The sequence below is a fragment of the Leucoraja erinacea genome, chromosome 35 (genome assembly GCF_028641065.1).
Source record: "Leucoraja erinacea ecotype New England chromosome 35, Leri_hhj_1, whole genome shotgun sequence".
NCBI classification, from domain to species: Eukaryota; Metazoa; Chordata; class Chondrichthyes; order Rajiformes; family Rajidae; genus Leucoraja; species Leucoraja erinaceus.
This window is the reverse complement of record NC_073411.1, coordinates 11,470,906-11,492,133: the sequence shown is the minus strand read 5'-3', so window position 1 is coordinate 11,492,133 and position 21,228 is coordinate 11,470,906. Positions and strand designations below refer to the sequence as shown.

The window sequence follows — 21,228 nt, the reverse complement described above, 5'->3', positions numbered from 1 at the left end:
GGGGTTGAAAGGGAAAGATATATCAGCCCTGATTGAATGGTGGAGTAGACTCGATGGGCTGAATGGCCTAATTTGACTGTCACACATGGGAGAGAGCCGCTGAGAATGACGAGGGTTGGGGGGGGGGGGGGGGGGGGGGGGGGGGGGGGGGGGGGGGGGGGGGGGGGGGGGGAGAGATGCAAAGGCCGAGGGAGAGGGACACCTTGTAACGTTGTCAGTGCTCTGTAGGTGGCGACTCTGCACAGTTTGTGTACCGTACGTAAAACACAGTATTTCACCGTGACATGTCACATGTGGTAAAGTATCCATCAATCAATGACTCCACAAGTTGCTGCCACATTTCACTGGGATTTTGTCATAACAATGGTTTATTTTATTTAATGCTAAACATTCATCGATGCATTTTCCAGGCCAACTTGCCTGCTCCACGATACGTTTGTACTCTATTAACACTATCAGATAACAGTGCAAAAGATATTCTTTTAAATACACCCAAAAAAGATAATAAATTAACACACTGTACCATCTGCATGTATTGCACACACTAAAAAATTCAGTTCCACCACTTTGTAGCCTCAGGATGAAATTTAGACGTGAAGTTCGGTGAATGCAACGTTGTGGAGAAAAATCTGCTTCCTCTGGTCAGCGGTTTGTGATTGGAGATATTTGCAGTTGTTCAGGTTCCTGTGCTGTACTGTGCTGCTTGGAGTTAAGCTCGGACGTCTCAGAGTGCCAGACTTTGAAGGAACATGGTACGCTCTGTACTGGTTCCAAGCAGCAGATGCCAAAGCCTCATTCCTTTAGCGAAGCAACATGCAGATAAAACGAGCTCCTGCCTTCTCTATGTTACCTTTGACAATTGGGGGGGGGTTTTTTTGGGGGGGGGGGGGGGGGGGGGGGGAAAGAGGTTGGATAATGAGGTCAACACTGGACCTTATGCATGATCACAGTCCAATCAGTAGTGCTCCATAATTATATTAGCCGCTTGGTCCATAAAAACACCTTAGTTTTACGCCCGGGTTGAAGGTGAGAGTCTGAACCTAAACAAACACCTTCTTAGATTAGTAGCTTATTCAAAAAAAGTCTTGCACTTCCAAACTTCATTCACAGAGCCTTATTTTTTGTTATCACACACCAGTTTCCCCACACGGACATTGGTGGGCTATAGAATAACTGGCATTATATCATCATTAGAGTGCGACTCGACGCAAACCCACTACACCAAACCTGAACCAACGCAGCAGTTTCTGGGGAGTACGAGCAGGAAGGTAACACTGCTTCCCAGTACAGCTTTGTGTAAGGAAGAACTGCAGATGCTGGTTTATACCATAGATTGACACAAAATGCTGGAGCAACTCAGCGGGTCAGGCAGCATCTCTGGAGAAAAGGAATAGATGACGTCTCGGGTCGAGACCCTTCTTCAGACAGAGTCAGGGGAAAGGGAAACAAGAGATACAGACAGTGACGTAGAGAGAATTAGAACAAATGATGAAAGATATCCAAAAAGCTACACTTTTCCTTAATTACGTCTTTCATTCAATGTTCTATATCTCTCTTCATCATCGTCTATATCTCTCGTTTCCCTTTCTGTTGGCTCTGTCTGAAGGAGGGTCTCGACCCAAAATATCATCTATCCATTTACTCCAGAGATGCCGTCTGACCCGCTGAGTTACTCCAGCTTTTTGTGTCTATCGCATTGTCGGTCTCTTCCTCTGCCAAGGTAATGGGGAGGGGGAAAATTAGACTGACCAAAGCAGAATTACAGCTTACGAATTCTTGCTTCTGTGCATGGGAAGATGATCTTGATTTTTTCTTTCCCCCTCCCCTCCTCCTCCAGTGACAAGAGTTTAGCTGAAGGTTGGGCCTGACTGTGATTAAAACAAACACACACCCAGTTAGCAACACAATGCTCCACCACAGGTCTGGAAAGAGTTGGAAAACAAACAGAATAACATAATCACTTCATTGCAAAACAGACAGTGCCCACATTTAGGAATGTACCAAGCAGTTGCTGATACTTCAATGTCAAGACAGCATTGCACACAGATTGCAGGGGTGTGTCTGTCAGTTGAGCAACTCTGGGCATTTGGCTGCACTGGGCAGTGAAACACTGATTGTTGCCCCATGAACAACAATGTCTACTCAACAGCTGGGAAATCAGGATTACACTGCAAATACCCCCCCCCCCCCCCCCCCCTAAATATACCACAGATGATGCACATGGTTATAAAAGCAGAAAAAGGCTGGAAATTCTCAGCAGGTAGGGCGGTGTGTGTGTGGAGAAATACCCAAGCTCGTGTTTCAGGCCCTTCAACAGAATGGAGGAGAACTCACTAACCCGAAACGTTAACTCTGTTCCCATCCCACCAGCGCTTCCTGACCCGCTGAGCATTGCCAGCATCTTCTGTTCTATATTAGTGAAGCTGAAGAGGTCGTATGAAAAAGGTGTCCCCTTGTGAGTGGTGGTAACAGCATAAAACAGAGCGAGCACCCTAGGAAAACAACCTTCTAATATATTGAACTAATGACAATATTAGGTTACAGTGCCAATACAGAAGGTGGGGAATAGGTACAACATAGTGGTGGCTAGATTCATAAATGCTTCTTTTATATTCATGTGATGTAACAATAGCACCACACAACACATTTTCAGCTCTGACATTACTTGCTTTAGACACGGCTGCTGTCTGCTAAGGTTGTAGCGAGAGAGACTGACATTAGCTTTACCACAGGACACACACATTTGGAAATTTTCCCCCAGACACCATGTCGTGTAGCTGTAGCAGCACACAGTTCAGGAATCCCACGAACATCCACAGACCAGGCATACAGGAGGTGCTGCAACAGAGGCCGTTTGGTCACAGCAAACATGGGGTCAAGAGCTCGACCTTCAAGGTTAAGCCGCTGGATGTACTGACGACAACAATGGCCAACTCCACGCCAGAGTCTTCGTAAGTGCAGCGTGGATACAAAAGACAAGAAGCGACAATAAAGAAAACGGGGGAGGTTTCAACCAGGAAGCAGGCTGGTGGAGGACGGATCTCTCTCTCACCGCTGCAAGGAGCAAATGCCTTCAGAGTTATGTGCGGACTTGGAATTTTCCAGCTTTCGTCATGTACTTGATGCCTTTAAATGGTTTGTATTTCTCTCCGTACATGTCCAGTCGGTTTACCTTCAGACCTGCGACAAGATGCAACACAGGATCACGTCAGTGGGGCATACCTCACTTGGCCTCATACATTAATAAGTGATGGGAGCAGAATTAGGCCATATTGCCCATCAAGTCTACTCTGCCATTCAATCATGGCTGATATATCTTTCCCTTTCAACCCCATTTTCCTGTCTTATCCCCAGTGCATTGGTGAGGGGTTGAGTCTGAGGGCAGTTGATGAGAACATGGGGAGAGCCAGATTTAGGATTGGTGTAGATAGGTAGTTGATGGTCAGCACGGACTTGGTGGAACGAAGGGCCTGTTCCTGCGCTGTTTGGTTGTGACACTAATTAAAGGAGTGGGTTTTTTCCGGCTTTCTCCTACATTCCAAGGACATACAGATTTGTAGATTAATTGGCTTAGATAAATTGTTAATGATCCCTAGTGTGTAGGATAGTGCTAGTGTACAGGGCAATCGCTGGTCGGCACAGACTTGGTGGGCCTAAACTAAACTATATCTTCACTCCTGGTATCTGTGTAGTATTCCCAAAGCTGTTCCACTGTCCTACCATTAACTACTTGCTTGTGGCTCTCCTGCTTCCTATATTACAGCAGTGACTACACTATCACAAACCTCTGCTGGTTACAAAGGCTGGAAAGGAAGTGAAAGTTGCTCGTTAAATATGTATCTGGCTTTCCTTGAACATCTCACAAACCAAGATGACTCGATCCCGAGCGGTCGGTGTACCTGAAATGGCCAATTGTTGGATCTTGAACTGGACATTAATGTTGGGGTTCTCATCAGGTTTGGGAGTGCCTGCTTGCAAGCTCATGGAACCCTTCAGGCTGGGCAGCTTCTGAGGATTGATCTTCCCAATATCCCACGACAGGACCTGCAACAAACACGTCCAGGGAAAAGGAAGTCCAGCGTTAGATGCAAGAGCAACTCAAAGAGTTCACGAGTTCAAGAGAGTTTTATTGTCACGTGTCCCTGATAGGACAATGAAATTCTTGCTTTGCTTTAGCACACCAGAACATAGTAGGCACGAATACAGAACAGATCAGTGTGTCCATATACCATTGTATACAAATATGCACACATGAATAAATAAACTGATAAAGTGCAAATAACCAGATAATTGGCTATTAATGTTCAGATGGCCAAGGAAAAGTGGAGGCCACAATTGGAGATGCTGCCTCACCCGCTGAGTTACTCCAGCTTTTTGTGTCTCTCTTTGGTTTAAAGCAGCATCTGCAGTTCCTTCCTCCAAATTAGTTACATTCTCCCCAACATGGCCAATTGCTATACTCCAATATACCAAAAATTGTGGACATTCTCGGCAAGCCAGGCAGCACATGTGGGGACGGAAATGAATGGGATATTTCAGGTTGATGACTGCTCCGTTACCTTGGTTACTGGGTCAAAGGTGAAGCTCCCTTGCGTGGAGGTGAGATTCACGTTCAGCACCACCTTTGGCAGCTGGCTGGTCACGATGGTCCCCTCCAGCACCTTGCCCATCGTCTGCTTTGGCCCGATGGTGACCTCGAATCGTCCCGTGGAGCTGCCGTCCCGGAAGTTGATGTTGTGCTTGACGTAGATGGGAATGGCCACCAAACTGAAAGGCAGAACAAATGCAGTCAAGATTTTGTGCAGCAGAACCTCCGATGCCACAACATGGCAGAATCAGCGATGGGCTGAATGGGCTAGCATTACTATAACTTGTGAACCCCTGAACATGGGCAACAGATTGCATTTATCAATGCATGCACAGTGTAACTACCAAAGCCAGCATTTCCTTCCCAAACAACCATAGAGGCATACAGCAAGGAAACAGGCCCTTCTGTCCAACATACATACCTATGCTGACCAATCTAGTCTCACATGTCCACATTTGGCCCATATCCCTCTAGAACCTACCCATCCACCTGTCCAAATGTCTTTTTAGTGTTGTTATCATATCTACCTCAATTACCTCCTCTGTCAGAAACAAGTATCTGCAGATGCTGGTTTACAAAAGCATACACAAAGTGCTGGAGTAACTCAGCGGGTCAGGTAGCATCTTTGGAGAACATGGAAGGGTGATGGGGTGGGATTTTTGGGTTGGGACCCTTCTTCACACTGATTCAGTCTGAAGAAGGATCCCGAGCCATTATGTCACCTCTCCACATTCTCCAGAAATGTTGCTTGACCCACTTAGTTGCTCCAACACTTTGTGTCCTTTTTGCTATCTGGTTCGGTTCTCATGTGAACATCCATTAAAGCCACAGGTGTATTCCAGAACTCACTCCAGGACTAACATGGCAAGATCCCCAATTGCAAGAGGAAGGTCGCACAGGGCACCAGCGTTAGTTCTTCCATCCCTTCATGCCAGCCACATGCTACTTACTTCTGGGAACTGACGTGGTAGGACAGGAGACGGAAATTCCCATCCGGTGGAATGAAAGAAAGGATTCGCTCCGATTCCCAGCGCTTGAAACGGACACAGGGATGGAAGCTGACATCGTCCAGGAGTCGAGAATTCTGCAATTGTTACGAAAGGGACACAGACCCATCAGAATCCCACAGGATGATAGACACAAATTGCTGGAGTATCTCAGGCAGCATCTCTAGAGAAAAGGAACAGGTGATGTTTCGGATGGAGACCCTTCCTCATTGTTATGTATGCCCCTACTCACACTCGAGTCAGTGCGCATTGTTGCAATCCAGTGTACCTCGCCATGGGAGAACGGATCAAGTGTACTATATCCAAGTTTGTTGATGATGGCATCGGTTGTTGGTGTGCATTGCTAGGAGGATGCAGAGAAGCTTCAGGAGGAAATAGGCATGTGAAGTGATTGAGCAAGGGCATGGCTGATGGAATATAATGTGTAAACATCAGAGGTCATTCACTTTGGTAAAAAAAAAATGTGAAAAGGCAAGCACTGTATTTGTTTTTTAAATGGAGATTAGAAAGTACTTTGGTAACTTTTGTACACATACCACTAAGAGTTAACAGTTTGAGTTTGGCACAACCAGCTAGGAAGGATGGCCTTTACTGCAAACAGAATCTGAATTCAGGAGTACAATTGTCATACTACAGTGCTACAGATAGGGTCCAGGTAAGACCACACCTTGAACATCATTACAGGTGTGATCTCCACCCGAGGAATTATATACACAGCACCAAAGTGATTAGGGTGATGGGGAGGGGAGCATGTGATTTGAGGAGATGTTCAACAAATAGAGTCTATACTCTGCAGCAAAACTCAAAGTGCTGGAGAAACTCAGTGGGTCGGGCAGCATCTGTTGAGTGAATGGGTAGGCAATGTTTCAGGTCAGAACCCTTCAAGCATTCTCCCCACAGATGCTGCCTTACCAGTTGAGTTCCTTGAGCTCTGATTACTGCTTCCCACTCTTAGTTAAAGGTTAGGTAGGGAATGGGTATTAGAGGTTATCTGAAGAAGGGTCCCAGTCTTAATAAGGGTCCCGATCCAAAATGGGTTATTTTAACTTTTTTTTTAGTTTGAGATACAGCACAAAAAACAGGCCCTTTGGCCCACTGAGTCCACACCGACTAGCGTTCCCCCACACACTAGCACTATCCTAGTGACAATTTACAATGTTTACGGAAGCTAATTAACCTACAGCCCTGTACATCTATTGCGTGTTGGAGGAAACCACAGCACCCAGGGAAAACCCATGCGGTTGTGGGCAGAACATACAATGCACAGACAGCACACGTTGCAACCTGGGTCCGATCTTGACTACTGGCACTGACTGCATGGAGTTAGTACATTCTCCCTGGGACCGCATGGGGTTTCGCCGGTTTCCTCCCACACCCCAAAGACATACATGTTTGTAGGTTGATTGGCTTTGGTAATGTTGCGAAATTTTACTTAGTGTGTAGGATAATGCTAATGTGCGGGTTGATCGGTGGCCGGCACGGACTCGGTGGGCCGAAGGGCCTGTTTGCGTGCAGTACCTCCAAAGTGCTAAACAAACAACATTGTGAATATATGAACACCATCGACATGCCACAAACATTTTCTCAGCTCATAAATGAAACTGGTGTACAGCGGTGCAAGAATATGTACCATGAATGAGAGGGTGAGATCTGGCATTCCAGTCAGCTTCACACAGGCATCAATAACACCTTGTATCTCAGCAAATATTGTTGAACCTGTGGGGAGAGAGAGAGAGAGAGAGAGAGAGAGAGGAGCAGCTTTAGAACAGATGATTCCCAGTTACAGCTGCTCAACAGGAAAGGCATCCAACAAATTAACTCAGGTACTCATCGAGATACCAGAGCAAGTGGCCCATTTAAAAAGCTATGCAAGATTTCCCCTGATACAAGGAATTACAGATGCTGGTTTGCTAAAAAGGACACAAAGTGCTGGAGTAACTCAGCGGGTCAGGCAACATCTCTGGAGAACATGCCTGAAGAATAGTCCCAAACCGGAAATGTCATCTATCCATGTTCTCCAAAGAAGCTGCCTGGCCCGCTGAGATACTCCAGCACTACAAGTGTGTCTTCTTGTAAGACTTTCCAAGTCTCACTCACCAAATGCATGACCACATCTTTTGACTTAAATGAACTGCTGCCAGGTGGTATTCGAGAGAAGGGGCGAGAAGAGAAAACTGATAGCAAGAGCAGACAAAATACATAAAACAACTGGCAGCTTTATTGCAAGGGAGATCTTTACCGCGACTATGAATGGGGTGATGAAGAAGGCATACGGCAAGCTTGCCTTCATAGGTTGGGGCATGAAGTATTAAATCGTGAAATCACTTTTCAGCCGAATCAAAAACCTTAGTCAGGCCATGTTTGAAGTAGTTCTGGCTGCCACCAGGTAGGAAGGATGTGGAGGCATTGGAAAGGGTGCAGAAGAGGTTTACCAAGGTGTTCCCTGGATTGGAGAAATTGGACAAGCTTGGACTGTTTTCACTGGAGCATTGGAGACTGAGGAGCAACTTGATAAAAGTAGATACAATCATGAGAAGCATGGATAGAGTAGATAGTGTTTTTCTCCGAGTGCAAATGCCATATACTAACTAGGGGTTATATATTTAGGCTGAGAAGGGAATGGTTAAAAGGAGATTTGAAGGCAAGTTTTATTTTGCATACAGTGTTATAGATGCTGGAGCGTGCTGACAAGGGAGGTGGTGGAAGCAAAACAATTTTTAAGAGCATTTTAACAGGGCCACGAACAGAACTTCATTCAAGGGACATAGGCCTTGTGCTGGCAGATGGGATTAGTTAGATTGGCCCACTATGTCTCCGCCAACTGTAATATCAAAGGGCCTGTTCCGGCACTGTTCTATGTACATCACTGCATGCAGTTTTGGTTTAGATAGATTTAGAGATACCACGTGCAAATAAGAGGGGCACCCCTTATGGAGTCTTCACTCCTTATGGGGTTTAGTCAAGGCTGAAAATAAAGGCCATCAAGCGGGAAAGTTGATTTAAGGAAGAAGATCGCACATATTAGGAACAGAAGCAGACTAGAGGGGCCTAAAGACCTGCTCCAGCATTTAGTTATTTGGTTTACAGGCTTGGTTCTCCTGTATAGGTGATGAGAAGACAGCCAATAATGGCAAAGATAGATACAAAGTGCTGGAGTAACTGATGGGGTCAGGCAGCATCTCTGGACAAAATGGATGGGTGAAGTTTGGGTTGGGACCCTTCTTTAGACTGATTGTAGGTGGGGAGAGGCAGGGAAACTGGAAGCATGAAACGACCAGGACAAACTGGGTTGGCAACAGATGAACTGTAGCTGGCAAGGAGGTTCCCCGATGGGCTGCCTGTTGGCTGGGGAGGATGTGATCCAAGAGAGATACAGCACAGCATTGCAAACCAGCATATACAGTTCCTTTTTATTACATTAGGAATAATGGTAAAGGTCTGGAAGCAATTTTCTTGTTAATCCTCAAGGAAAAGACTAATTAATAGCTGGCATGTGTGTTTTATATATTCCCGTACATAGCACTGGGAGTTGTTGTTCCCTTCAGATTCTACCACTCATCTACACACTCAACATACATGGGAGGTTCAGCAATGGGACTGGTTTAGTTTAAAGATACAACATGGAAACAGGCCCTTCGCCCCCATCAATCGCCCCTTCGCACTAGTTCTATGTTATCCCACATTCTCATGCATTCCCTACACACTTTAACAGAAGCCAATTAACCTACAAATCTGCACATCTTTGGGATGTGAGAGGAAACCCACGTGGTCACAGGGAGAACGTGCAAACTTCACACAGACAGAGCCCGAGTTCTGGATCTAACCCGGGACTATGGAGCCGAGGTAGCAGCACCACCAGCTGTGTCACTGTGACAGACGATTGCTAGCTTGCTTCCGAAATCTGCAACATGGCAGCTCAAGTTCAGCTGTGGCATTGTTATCTGTGTGATAACAGCCTCAGTATTTCATCCTTCAACAGTGGCACAGCAGTAGAGTTGCTGCCTTACAGCGCCAGAGACCCTGGTTCGATCCTGCCTATGGGTGCTTGTCTGTGTGTTCTTCCCGTGACCTGCATGGGTTTTGCAGGCTAATTGGCTTGGTAAAATTGTAGACTGTCCAAACTAAAGACACGAGACACCGTACAAGCAATTATTTTCCGGTTCAGCCTGTGAACCATCTGGCCAGCACTCGTATTCAGATCCAGACGCTAATTGGGTTAACTCCACCCCCAACATGGAGAATGAGAACGCAGATAAAAACAGTCGGCACAAAACAAATGCATCAGCAGATGGCCCCAGACTCCAATTACCGAGTTCTGGAGACTCACAGCCACACATAAGGGTGTAATAAAAATCGAGGTGAGGAACAGCACGTGACAGCGACATATACCGAGTTACAGGCTCGCATTACCCATACTGAGCTGGGAAAATTAAATAGAGCGGGTCTGGGAGGGAAAAGAAGAAACTAGAGGATGTATAGACACACAGCATGGAACAAGCCCTTTTGCCCACTGAGGCCACGACAACCATTTCTCATCTACCACTCATTTACACAGTGGCACTGCTGGTAGAGCTGCTGCCTCACAGCACCAGAGACACGGGTTTGATCCTGACCTTAGCTGCTGTATGTGTGGAGTTAGCATGATCTGCCTGTGGGTTTCCTCCGGCTGCTCCGGTATCCTCCCACATCCCAAACGGGGCTTGTTTGTAGGTTCATTGGCCCTCTGTAAATTGTCCCAAATGTGTAAGGAGTGGATGCGAAAGTGGGATGTCAGAGAACTGGTGTGAACAGGTGATCGATGGTCGGAGTGGACCAGTTTCCATGTGGTATAAACCTAACTACAGTGATGCCATTTTTTCCCCCTCCCACATTCTCATCAACTCTCCTCAGAGTGAACCATTCATTGACACAATTTACAGCAGTCAATAGACAATAAGTGCAGGAGTAGGCCATTCAGCCCTTCGAGCCAGCACGCTACTCACTGCGATCACGGCTGATGTGGAGGGAAACCGGAGCACCTTGGCTGGGGAGCGCGCAACACAAAGGCTTTTCACTGTACCTCAGAACACGTGACAATAATAAACTAAACTGAACACATAGAGGAAAGCCACATGGTCACGTGGAGAACTCCATGCAAACTGCACCAGAGGCCAGGATCGAACCAGCTGCTGTGAGGCACCAATATGCTGCCTGGACAAACCTGGGTGCAGCAGCATTTGGAGGAAGCAAGTCGTAATGGCTCGGATATATCGCTGGTTATAGTAACGTGGTGGTAAAAGTTAACTTTAAAACTTTTGTGGTGATAAAAAAATGGTAAACTGAGAGCAAATTTGGGCCCCATGTCGAAGGATGTGCTGGCTCTGGAGAGGGTCCAGAGGAGGTTTACAAGAATGATCCAGCAATGAGTGAGTTAGCATATGATGGGCGCTTGACAGCACTGGGCCTCCACTTGCTGGAGTTTAGAAGGTTGAGAGGGGACCTCATTGAAACTTACAGAATAATGAAAGGCATAGATCGAGTGGATGTGGAAAGGGATGTTTCCACTGGTGGGAGAGTCTGGGACCAGAGGGCGCTCTTTTAGAAAAGAGGTGAGGAGGAACTTCTTTAGTCAGAAGGTAGTTAATCTGTGGAACTCATTGCCATAGAAGGCTCTGGAGACCAAGTCAGCGGATATTTTTTATAACAGAGATAGACAAATTCTTGATTAGAACAGACGTCATGGGTTATGTGGGGGAAGGCAGGAAAATGGGATTAGGAGGCAGAAATTAGCCATGATTGAAACATAGAAAATAGGTGCAGGAGTAGGCCATTCGGCCCTTCGAGCCTGCACCGCCATTCAATATGATCATGGCTGATCATCCAACTCAGTATCCTGTACCTGCCTTCTCTCCATACCCCCTGATCTCTTTAGCCACAAGGGCCACATCTAACTCCCTCTTAAAAATAGCCAATGAACTGGCCTCAACTACCTTCTGCGGCAGAGAATTCCAGAGATTCACCACTCTCTGTGTGAAAAATGTTTTCCTCATCTCAGTCCTAAAGGATTTGCCCCTTATCCTTAAACTGTGACCCCTTGTTCTGGACTTCCCCAACATCGGGAACAATCTTCCTGCATCTAGCCTGTCCAACCCCTTAAGAATTTTGTAATTGAATGGTGGAGTTGACTTGATGGCTTAATTCTAATCCAATAACTAGTGAAAAGTATTCCCTACAACCACAGCCCACGTGTGATGCTTCTCAAGCCACAAGCTCTTAGGTTTGTAGCACCTTTGAGAACATTCCTCACCCATACCTGATTTGTCAATGATGGCATCGATCTCTTCAACAACATCAAAGTAGGCTTCATTGTTGGCGTATCTAACGCCAGTGCGTCTCCAAGGCACCACGGACAGCTGCCCTGTGGGCAGATGGTCCCCAACATTCGTGCTGCCTACAGTCAAAACAGGGAGAAATCAAAGCAGTGTGTTAGAGAAGGGATTTCTCATTCAGGATCCCAGGAAAGCACCGCTGCACAAAAGAGTATTAACAATCATCATTATTATACAATAAACCACGTTATTACTGACTATATGTGAGGGAATTCCAGGCATTCATCACCTTCAGAGATAAGAAACTTCTACATACTCGGACGAACATGATGGCGCAGCGGTAGAGTCGCTGTCTTACAGCGAATGCCGCACCGGAGACCCGGGTTCGATCCTGACTACGGGTGCCGTCTGTACGGAGTTTGCACGTTCTCCACGTGACCTGCGTGGGTTTACTCCGAGATCTTCGGTTTCCTCCCACACTCCAAAGACGAACAGGTTTGTAGGTTAATTGGCTTGGTATAAATGTAAAAATTGTCCCTAGTGGGTGCAGGTTAGTGTTAATGTGCGGGGATCGTTGGTTGGCACGGACCCGGTGGGCCGAAGGGCCCGTTTCCGCGCTGTATCTCTAAACTAAACTACTCATTTTGTACCTCCGTGACTCTCCCACTGGTGAAAAAAACCTCATCTAGCCTGTCCAACCCCGTAAGAATTTTGTAAGTTTCTATAAGGTCCCCTATCAATCTTCTAAATTCTAGCGAGTACAAGCCGAGTCTATCCAGTCTTTCTTCATATGAAAGTCCTGACATCCCAGGAATCAGTCTGGTGAACCTTCTCTGTATTCCCTCTATGGCAAGAATGTCTTTCCTCAGATTTTGAGACCAAAACTGTACAAAATACTCCAGGTGTGGTCTCACCAATACCTTGTACAACTGCAGTAGAACCTCCCTGCTCCTATACTCAAATCCTTTTGCTATGAATGCTAACATACCATTCGCTTTCTTCACTTTGCCTAGCTTGGGCTTCATCTTGTTAAGGCACCTCTGTTTCCCCGACTAAAAGAGCAGCAGAGAGGACATCACAGCATTGAGTGGCTATGGGTTTAAATGCAACTTTAACTTCCAGCAGGCCCACACAACTGCAACATAGGCTGCCCATTACAATAACTTTAGACCACCAGATTATCGTAAGCCAGAATCCAGAAGCAACACTACCTCACTGACAAAGATCTCGCTTTTGACCTGCTCTCGAGCTTGCGGGTTCACTTTACATCAAATGAGGCAGGCGCTGGTTGCAATCCAAGCATAACTCCACGGGTCAACTGGTTTGACTGCATTTTAGAGGAGTGCCGGCCTCCCTAGTGACAGAGGCAGTATTGCAGAAATACATTCAACAGGCGAACAGTAACCTGTCACATCTAGCCAGTGACATATCCCAGCATGGGGGGGCCACAATGAATTTATGCAGCAAAACACAATCACGGAGGAGGGCGCAAACAAACTGATACTCAAACAAGGCAAAATTCACTTATAGAATGACAAACAGCTTTGTAGAAATGGTGGCACAGTAGAGTTGCTGCTTTACAGTGTCAGAGACCCAGGTTCGATCCTGATTACGGGTGCTGTCTGTCTGAGGTTTATACGTCCTCCCTGCAACCGCGTGGGTTTTCTCTGGGTGCTCTGTTTCCTCGCACAAATCCAAAGACGTGCAGCTTTGTACGTTAATTGGCTTCTGCAATTTGTAAATTGTCCCTAGTGTGTAGGATAGGGCTAGTGTACGGGGTGATCGCTGGCCGGCGTGGACTCAATGGGCAGAAGGGCCTGTTTCTAGGCTGTATCTCTAAATTAAAGCGAGCTAATTTGCTAAGACTGACAGTTCTCTCAGCACACTGTCAAGTTGCAGAGATTGGTCGGCTGCTTGGCCCAGGTGTGGACAGTCTCACATTGATGGAGGAGGCTTCACATAACACGGTGAGTCGCCAGGCAGCCACCGCACGTACGTACCAGTGATGGTGTTCACAACAGTGCGGAGGATGGTGGGAGGTCTGATCAGCTCCTTGAGGATGTTGGACTCGGTCGCCAGGGGAAAGCCATTGTCCAGCATCTCCTCCAGCACCTCATACACAACCACAACATTGTCTTTGATGGCCACTTCTGAGCAGCTCCCAAAATAGTCCTGTGAAGAAAGATCAAGAATTATAACTCACATGCACTACGTACTAAATAAATAAAAATAAAACTGTCAGACTCTTTATGTTAAACCATGACAATTTACCATTTTAACTTTCCCTACCATTCTCATACCGACCGTTCTGTTCTGGATCTCCTCCATTACCAGGGTGAGGACACACTCAGAATGTAGGAACAGCACCTCGTATTCCGCTTGGGTAGCTTACAACCCAATGGTATGAACATTGAATTCCCCAAAGTTAGATAACATCCCACCCCACACCAGATAGCGCCACCAGCTGTGGCTGCCTCGCCAACAGTCTGTCTGTCCTTTCTTGTTTTTTTTTTAGTAAGTGTTAAAAAGTATGTTTTATTGTTCCTTGGTTTGTTTTATGCGAGGAATTGGTGGGGAGGGGGGGGGTTGGTGGAAACGTTATTTCAATCTCTTACATCGATGGAGATGCGATCTGCATCATATCATTGTCCGCACTGCGGCCTAACATCGTGGAGTTGGCGGCCTTTCCTGGAGACCGACAGGCGCTCCAAGCCGCGGGACTTTAACATTGTGGGAGCTTGCGATCCCTTTGCCCATCCATGTTCTCCAGAGATGCTGCCTCACCTACTGTGTTACTCCAGCACTGTGTCTTTTAAATTTTTTTTATAAACCAACATCTGCAGCTCCTTGTATCCTCAATATTCATACCATTGAGTTGTAAGCTACTCATGTGGAATATTCCTCCAGTTTGCATGTGACATCACTCTGGCAATGGAAGAGGCACAGAACAGAAAGGACAGTATGGAAATGGGAAGTGGAGTTACAATGATTAGCAACCGGGAGTGTTCGGCAAAAGGGTCGCTGAATCTACGCTTGGTCTCGGCTTTACGTCAGCGAGACCAAGCATAGTTTTGACAACATTTTCGACGAACACGTATTAGGTCTCCCGGTTGCTAACCATTTTAACTGCTCTACTTATTTCCATACTAACCTTTCTGTCCCCCACCACAATCAGTCTGAAGAAGGGTCCTGATGCTAAATATCAACTATCCGTGTTCTCCAAACATGCTGCCTGACCCGCTGGCTTACTCCAGCACTGTCTCTTTTTGAAAGTCATTGTCTGCATTCCTCGTGTACCCATTCACATGGGATTGCTTCATAAAATAAATTTGAGTTTTCAGATTAAATCAATTGGCGTCGAGCGAAGGTTGATGCAACAGAAAATTAATTTCTCCGGTTTCTCGAGGAACAGCAATTGCTGTAGTCTTCACCGTGAACTCTCTGGATTCTGTTACCACACAGTGGAAACACAATCAGCTCTTGATATTAATATTTAAATAGCAAGGATCAAGTTGTCTTTTATAGCCCTCTCCAAGCTAATGTAATGTAAGAAAGGAATATCCATCCTTCTTAAAAATATACTCACTGGATTTAGTTTAGTATAGAGATACAGTAAGGAAAGAGGCCCTTCAGCGCAGCAAGTCCATGTTGACCATTGAGCACCCACTCACACTAGTTGTGTAATCCCACTTTCGCATCCACTCTCTACATATTACAAGCGTTTAAATTTTAAACAGAAGACAATTAATCTAGAAATCAGCACGTCTTTGGGATGTGGGGGGAAAGCAGAGCACCTGGAGGAAACCCATGTGCAAACTCCACCCAGGCAGCACGGGAGGTTTATCTTGCATTTAATTGCCCCTCTCAAATTTACTCTAGAACTAAGTGCCTTGCTGAATCAAGACAGAGGATTATGAAGAGACAGCCATGTTACTGTGGGTCAGGTGTCACATGCTTACTGGAGCAGTTATCTCACTGGCGGTACTCTGTATGGAGTTTGTGCGTTCTACCCATCACTGTGTGGGTTTTCTCCGGGTGCTCTGGTTTCCTCCCACACACCAAAGATGTACAGGTTTGTAGGTGAATTGGCTTCTGCAAATTGTAAATTGTCCCAAGTGTGTAGGATATTGCTAGTTTACAGATGATCGCTGGTTGGCATGGATATGGTGGGCAGAAGGGCCTGTTTCCACGCTGTATCTCTAAAGTCACCCATACACCACATGACAGGCTAAGATTCTAAAAATATTGGCACATGACAAATCAGCAGGGAAGGCCAACAAAGGACTGTTATGTCGGCTGTGATGAGACAAGTCAATGTCTGCATTGCCTCCAAATCACGAACCTTATTAAGTGCTTCACACTAATTACTGATCTTAAGACTCCTATTTGCAGTGGCCTGAACCAAAAGCCACTGTCATTTAGTGCACACAAGCCCACTATCCATTCTTCCACATTCCCAATTCTGCAGTGGCCATGATTCCTCTCCTTTACTTTAGTTTAGGGAAACAACGCAGAAATAGGCCCTTCGTCCCGCCGAGCCACACCAACCAGCGATCCCCGCATACAAACACCATCCCACACACCAGCAAGAATTTACAATTATACCAAGCCAATTAGCCTACACACCTGTACGTCTTTGAAGCTGGAGATCCCCGAGAAAACCCAGGCGGTCACAGAGAGAACATACAAACTTAGTAGACAGCGCCCGTCGTCAGGAACAAACCTGGGTTTCTGACACTGTTAGGCAATAACTCTACTGCTGCACCACGCCCTGAATAACAACTTTTTTCTTGCTGTATACACAACATTCCCTAGCAGTCTCTCTCAACATTTGGTTACAAGCAACATTCACATGGACTTGGGCCCTGAAGGATTTCCAGCACTGTCAACTAACGCCCATAATCTGATGTTCCAAGCATTTGATATCCTCAGGTCAATTGAAGACTTCCAGTCACTCCGGCTCAGTTCACAATTAAGATAGACATAATAGATGTAATCGGCCCTGGGTCTCTGGCGCTGCAAGGCAGCAACTCTACCACTGCGCCACCATGCCGCCCTTTGCTCTACCTAATGTACTTGAGTTTGGCTTGATTGCATGCAAGTATAGTATTATCAGGTGTGGTTGGATAGCATACAAAACAAAGCTTGACTGTACCTCGGATACATGACAATGATAAACATAAATGTTAACCTAACCCAATGGCTATGCCAACCTCTGCAGCCATCCCACTCACTCTGAGACTGGTCAGCTTTACCATATCCAGCATAAACACATATTCTTCAGTTAGTGTGACTATTCCAGCTGAAAGATACAGATGGGGGGGAAACACAAATTGACCGATGCCCATTTTTATATATGCCATTTAAGTGTGAGTCTTGTTCAGGGAGTGACTGTGGCTTCTACATTATTACATTCACACCGGCCTTTCACAGAAAGCAACAATGAACAGAAAATGGCAGAAACACACAACAGGCAAGTCCGCAACTGGAAAGAGAAACTATTTCAATATTTAATTATTTGTCAGAAGTAGAAATTACAGACCAGAGAGAAAGGAATGCCACTGAACATCAAAAATACAATGTTGGTGGGTTTAATTTTCTGTCAAAATGTTAAAACTTGACGAACAACATAATTTGCTGGATAACATGACAACCATTTTCATCAAAGAATGAAGTCAATGATTGCAAGGTAGAAATGAGCAATGGACACATCTGATAAGCAGCAGGAAACAGAGATATTGACTTATTAGTCAAATCAGTCCAGAACTATCCATTATTAAATATAGAAACAAAGAACTGCAGATGTTGGTTGAACCCAAAGACAGACACAAGGCTGAGATTCTAAAAATATTGGCAAATCAGCAGGGAAGGCTAACAAAGGACTCTTATGTCGGCGGATTTACAATTAAGATAGACATAATTGACGTAAGCAGGTCAGGCAGCATATCTGGAGAAAAAAAGATGTGTGACAGAAGGCTCCTGATCTGAAACACCACCCATCCTTTTCCTCCAGAGATGCTGCCTGACATGCTGAGTTACTCCAGCACTTTGCATCTATACTTTGTCCATGGCGGTGCTGGCTTGAAGGGCCTACTTCTGTACCTAGTGTCTATTACTAAATGGCAGGTTCATTACAGGGATAAGAATGAAAATCGTCATTTACTAGATGATAGCTCCAAAGAGACATCACACCAGAGTAGCAGGAACATTCACATCTAATTATATAAAATCTATTAAAAACTAGTGCTGGTAATGGGGATCATAAAACGAGCATGGTCATAAAAACCCATCTGGTTTACTCCTACAAAATCTGTTCCCTTATCTGGTCTGGTCTATTGAATCTCAATTTACATCAGCAGTGATTACCAGCCCTTTTGCAATGGCTTGCCACTGAATTGAGTGCCTTGGCAATTATTCTTAGTCACAATCCTCGAGCAAAGAAAGCGTACTGCACATTTGGGTCCCGACCCGAAACATCACCTACCCATTCTCTCCACAGATGCTACCTGACCCACTGAGTTACTCCAGCATTTTTTTTAGTTTAGAGATGCAGCATGGAAACAGGCCCATTGTATCACCAACTTGGTGACCAATTCCACTCCGGAACACCTGTGTTCTACATGATCCCTCTTTCTCAACCATTTCTCTCACACACACACACGCGAAAATTTAAACAGATCAATTAACCGACAAACCTACACGCCTTTGGGATGTGGGAGGAAATCCGCCGCTGTAAACTAATTCTAGATGTGGGGAGAATAGTTGGGAGGGAGAAATAGTGGAGGAATGGGATGGCTCTGTAAGGTGGTACAGAAGTAGCGACTGCTTCTGTGTTGCAAGGAAAGAGAGGCAAATAACACGTGGAATGGCGGAGGCACAAGAGACTGCAGCCTCTGCAGATGATGGAATATTGAGCAAAACAACAAGACCAGACAGCATCTGGGAAGGGAATGGACATGCAACGTTTCAGGTCGGAACCCGTCTTCAGACTGGAATAGCTGTCCGTCATATGTTCACCCATGTTCTTCAAGTGGATGGTCAAGGATTAGTCTGGGCTGAATGACCGCACAGTATTCGGTTAGCACAGTACTGAAGCATCAGCCTTGAACTTTTCCGAAGCAGAGCATGAAGCCAGAGAGGCGGCTACAAATTCAGCAGGAACTGCAGTTGCATCATCCAGACCCTGCCTGCCACATTAAAAATTAAATAAGGGGAATTTCATTTCTGATCTCACAAAAAGAGGAAGAGAATAGTCCGGCAGTATTCACTGGGAAGTTTCAATTCATCTGCACCACGGGATGAATGTAGGCGCACTAATTAAGGACCAGAGAATAGGGAAACAAGGAACTGCGGATGTTGGTTTACGAAAAAGTCACAAAAAGCTGGAGTAACCTAGCGGGTCAGGCAGTTCTCTGGAGAACCTGGACAGGTGATGTTTCAAATCGGGTCAATTCAATCAGTCTGAAGAAGGGTCCCAACCCAAAACATCACCCATCCATGTTCCCCAGAATTGTTGTCTGATCTGCTGAGTTACTCTGTCTTGGTAAAGATCCCTCACTGTGGGGCAGATCGCTCATGGTGTGACCCACTGTGGGTTGATCCCAAGGCATAACGCACTACAGAGCAGATCACCAGGGTGAGACCCACTATAGCAAGGGTTCCCAACCTGGGGTAAATACCCACAGGGGGTAAATTTCACCTACCCAGGGGATAAATGTGTTGATTCTGGATTTGTACGTATCTTTTCTCATTGACTGACTGTGTTTGGTTCTGGTATACTGGTATCTGTTCATCATTAGTTGTTCATGAATAAGTGAAATAACATTGTTATGTGCTATTAAAGTTGCCAGGGGTAAACGGGACTTAAAAGTTTGGGAAGTCCTGCACTACAGGTATATCCCCAAGTGAGACCCACTGTGGGCAGATCCCGGTCTGGGGCCCACCGTGGAGCAGACACCTCAGTGTAGAACCCACTGGAGGATGATCCCCAAGTGGGGCCCAATGCAGGGCAGGGCAGGCCCCCTCGGGCGGGAGGTGTCAGATCCTCGCCTGGATCAGACATTCGATCTTTGCGAGGATTGTGATGACAGGTGGCACCCAAGGGTGGGGGAGGCACCCAAGGGAGTGGGGGTTCACCCAAAGGTGTGGGAGGCACCCAAAGGGCACCCAAGAGAGGGGAAGGAGAGGATACCCAAGAGAGGGGAAGGGGAGGGTACCCAAGGGAGAGGAAGGGGAGGGTACCCAAGGGAGAGGAAGGGGAGGGTACCCAAGGGAGGGGAAGAGAAAGGCACCCAAGGGTGGGGGAGGCTCCGGGCAGTTGCAGCCACTGACCTGCAGCGTGTCCACCACCCGGTGCAGGAACTCGATGACGAAGAGCGGCGGCACCTCGCTCTGTATGACGGCCACGAAGAAGATGCGGTGCCGGTAGACGCTGATGAGGAAGTGGTGCGGGGTGGGGATGACTGGCGCCACGTTCTCCGCCTCGCTCGCCCGCTCCTGCGCCTCGAAGAAGTAGTCGCAGACCGAGCGGCTGACCGCGCTCTTCCAGTGCTTCTCCAGGAAGATGTCGCCCGCCGTGTTGATCAGGAACAGGCTGTGGATCATGGTGGCGCCTCAGTCTCCCCCTCACACCGTCTACCCCCTGGGGTGGAAGATTGCAACCTTCACGTGGTCCGCCTGGTTTCGACTAATGCAATCGACTCGACGTGCACAAACGGAAGATCAAATAGAACAAGTTGTCCAACAACTTTAGGCTGTGCACGCCACACGAAAGAAGAAGTCTACCCCCTCACACACTCTCTCCCCCTCCCCTCACACACCCTCCCCCCCACACACACACTCTCTCCCCCTCTCACACACACTCTCCCCCCTCACACACACACACTCTCCCTCACACACTCTCTCCCCCCTCCTCTCACACACACACACACACAACACACTCACACTCTCCCCCTCTCACTCACACACTCCTCCCCACACACACCACACTCTCCCCCCCCTCACACACACACTCTCCCCCCTCACACACACACTCTCTCCCCTCTCACACACACACTCTCCCCCCCCTCTCACACTCTCCCCCCCCCTCACACACTCTCCCCCCCCTCACACACACACTCTCCCCTCCTCACACACACTCTCCCCCCCTCACACTCTCACACACACTCTCCCCCTCTCTCTCACTCTCCCCCTCCCTCTCACACCCCCCCTCCTCTCTCACACTCTCGCCCCTCCCCTCACACACACACACACACCCTCACACACACTCTCCCCCTCCTCTCACACACACTCTCCCCCTCCTCACACACACACAGTCTCTGCCCCC

The 21,228-nt window shown here is 46.8% G+C and overlaps 1 protein-coding gene across 1 annotated transcript; it reads right to left on the bottom strand.

Moving 5' to 3' along the window:
* Positions 1-350: 350 nt before the first annotated feature.
* Positions 351-20,709, bottom strand: LOC129713326 (AP-3 complex subunit mu-2). Its single transcript, XM_055662300.1, has 8 exons — positions 20,235-20,709; positions 13,904-14,075; positions 11,888-12,025; positions 7,226-7,311; positions 5,539-5,672; positions 4,560-4,767; positions 3,900-4,044; positions 351-3,180 (listed from the first exon to the last, which is right to left on the bottom strand). The coding sequence occupies exons 1-8, from the start codon at positions 20,505-20,507 to the stop codon at positions 3,080-3,082; spliced, it is 1,257 nt and encodes a 418-aa protein (XP_055518275.1). The 5' UTR covers positions 20,508-20,709; the 3' UTR covers positions 351-3,079.
* Positions 20,710-21,228: the final 519 nt, after the last annotated feature.

Coding starts and splice junctions, on each gene's coding strand:
- LOC129713326 (XM_055662300.1), bottom strand. CDS start 20,507: ATGATCCACAGCCTGTTCCTGATCAACACGGCGGGCGACATCTTCCTG. Junction 14,076..20,234: donor GGGTGGTGGACACGCTGCAG/GTCAGTGGCTGC, acceptor CTTTCTTCACAG/GACTATTTTGGGAGCTGCTC. Junction 4,045..4,559: donor CCTTTGACCCAGTAACCAAG/GTAACGGAGCAG, acceptor TGTTTGTTGCAG/GTCCTGTCGTGGGATATTGG.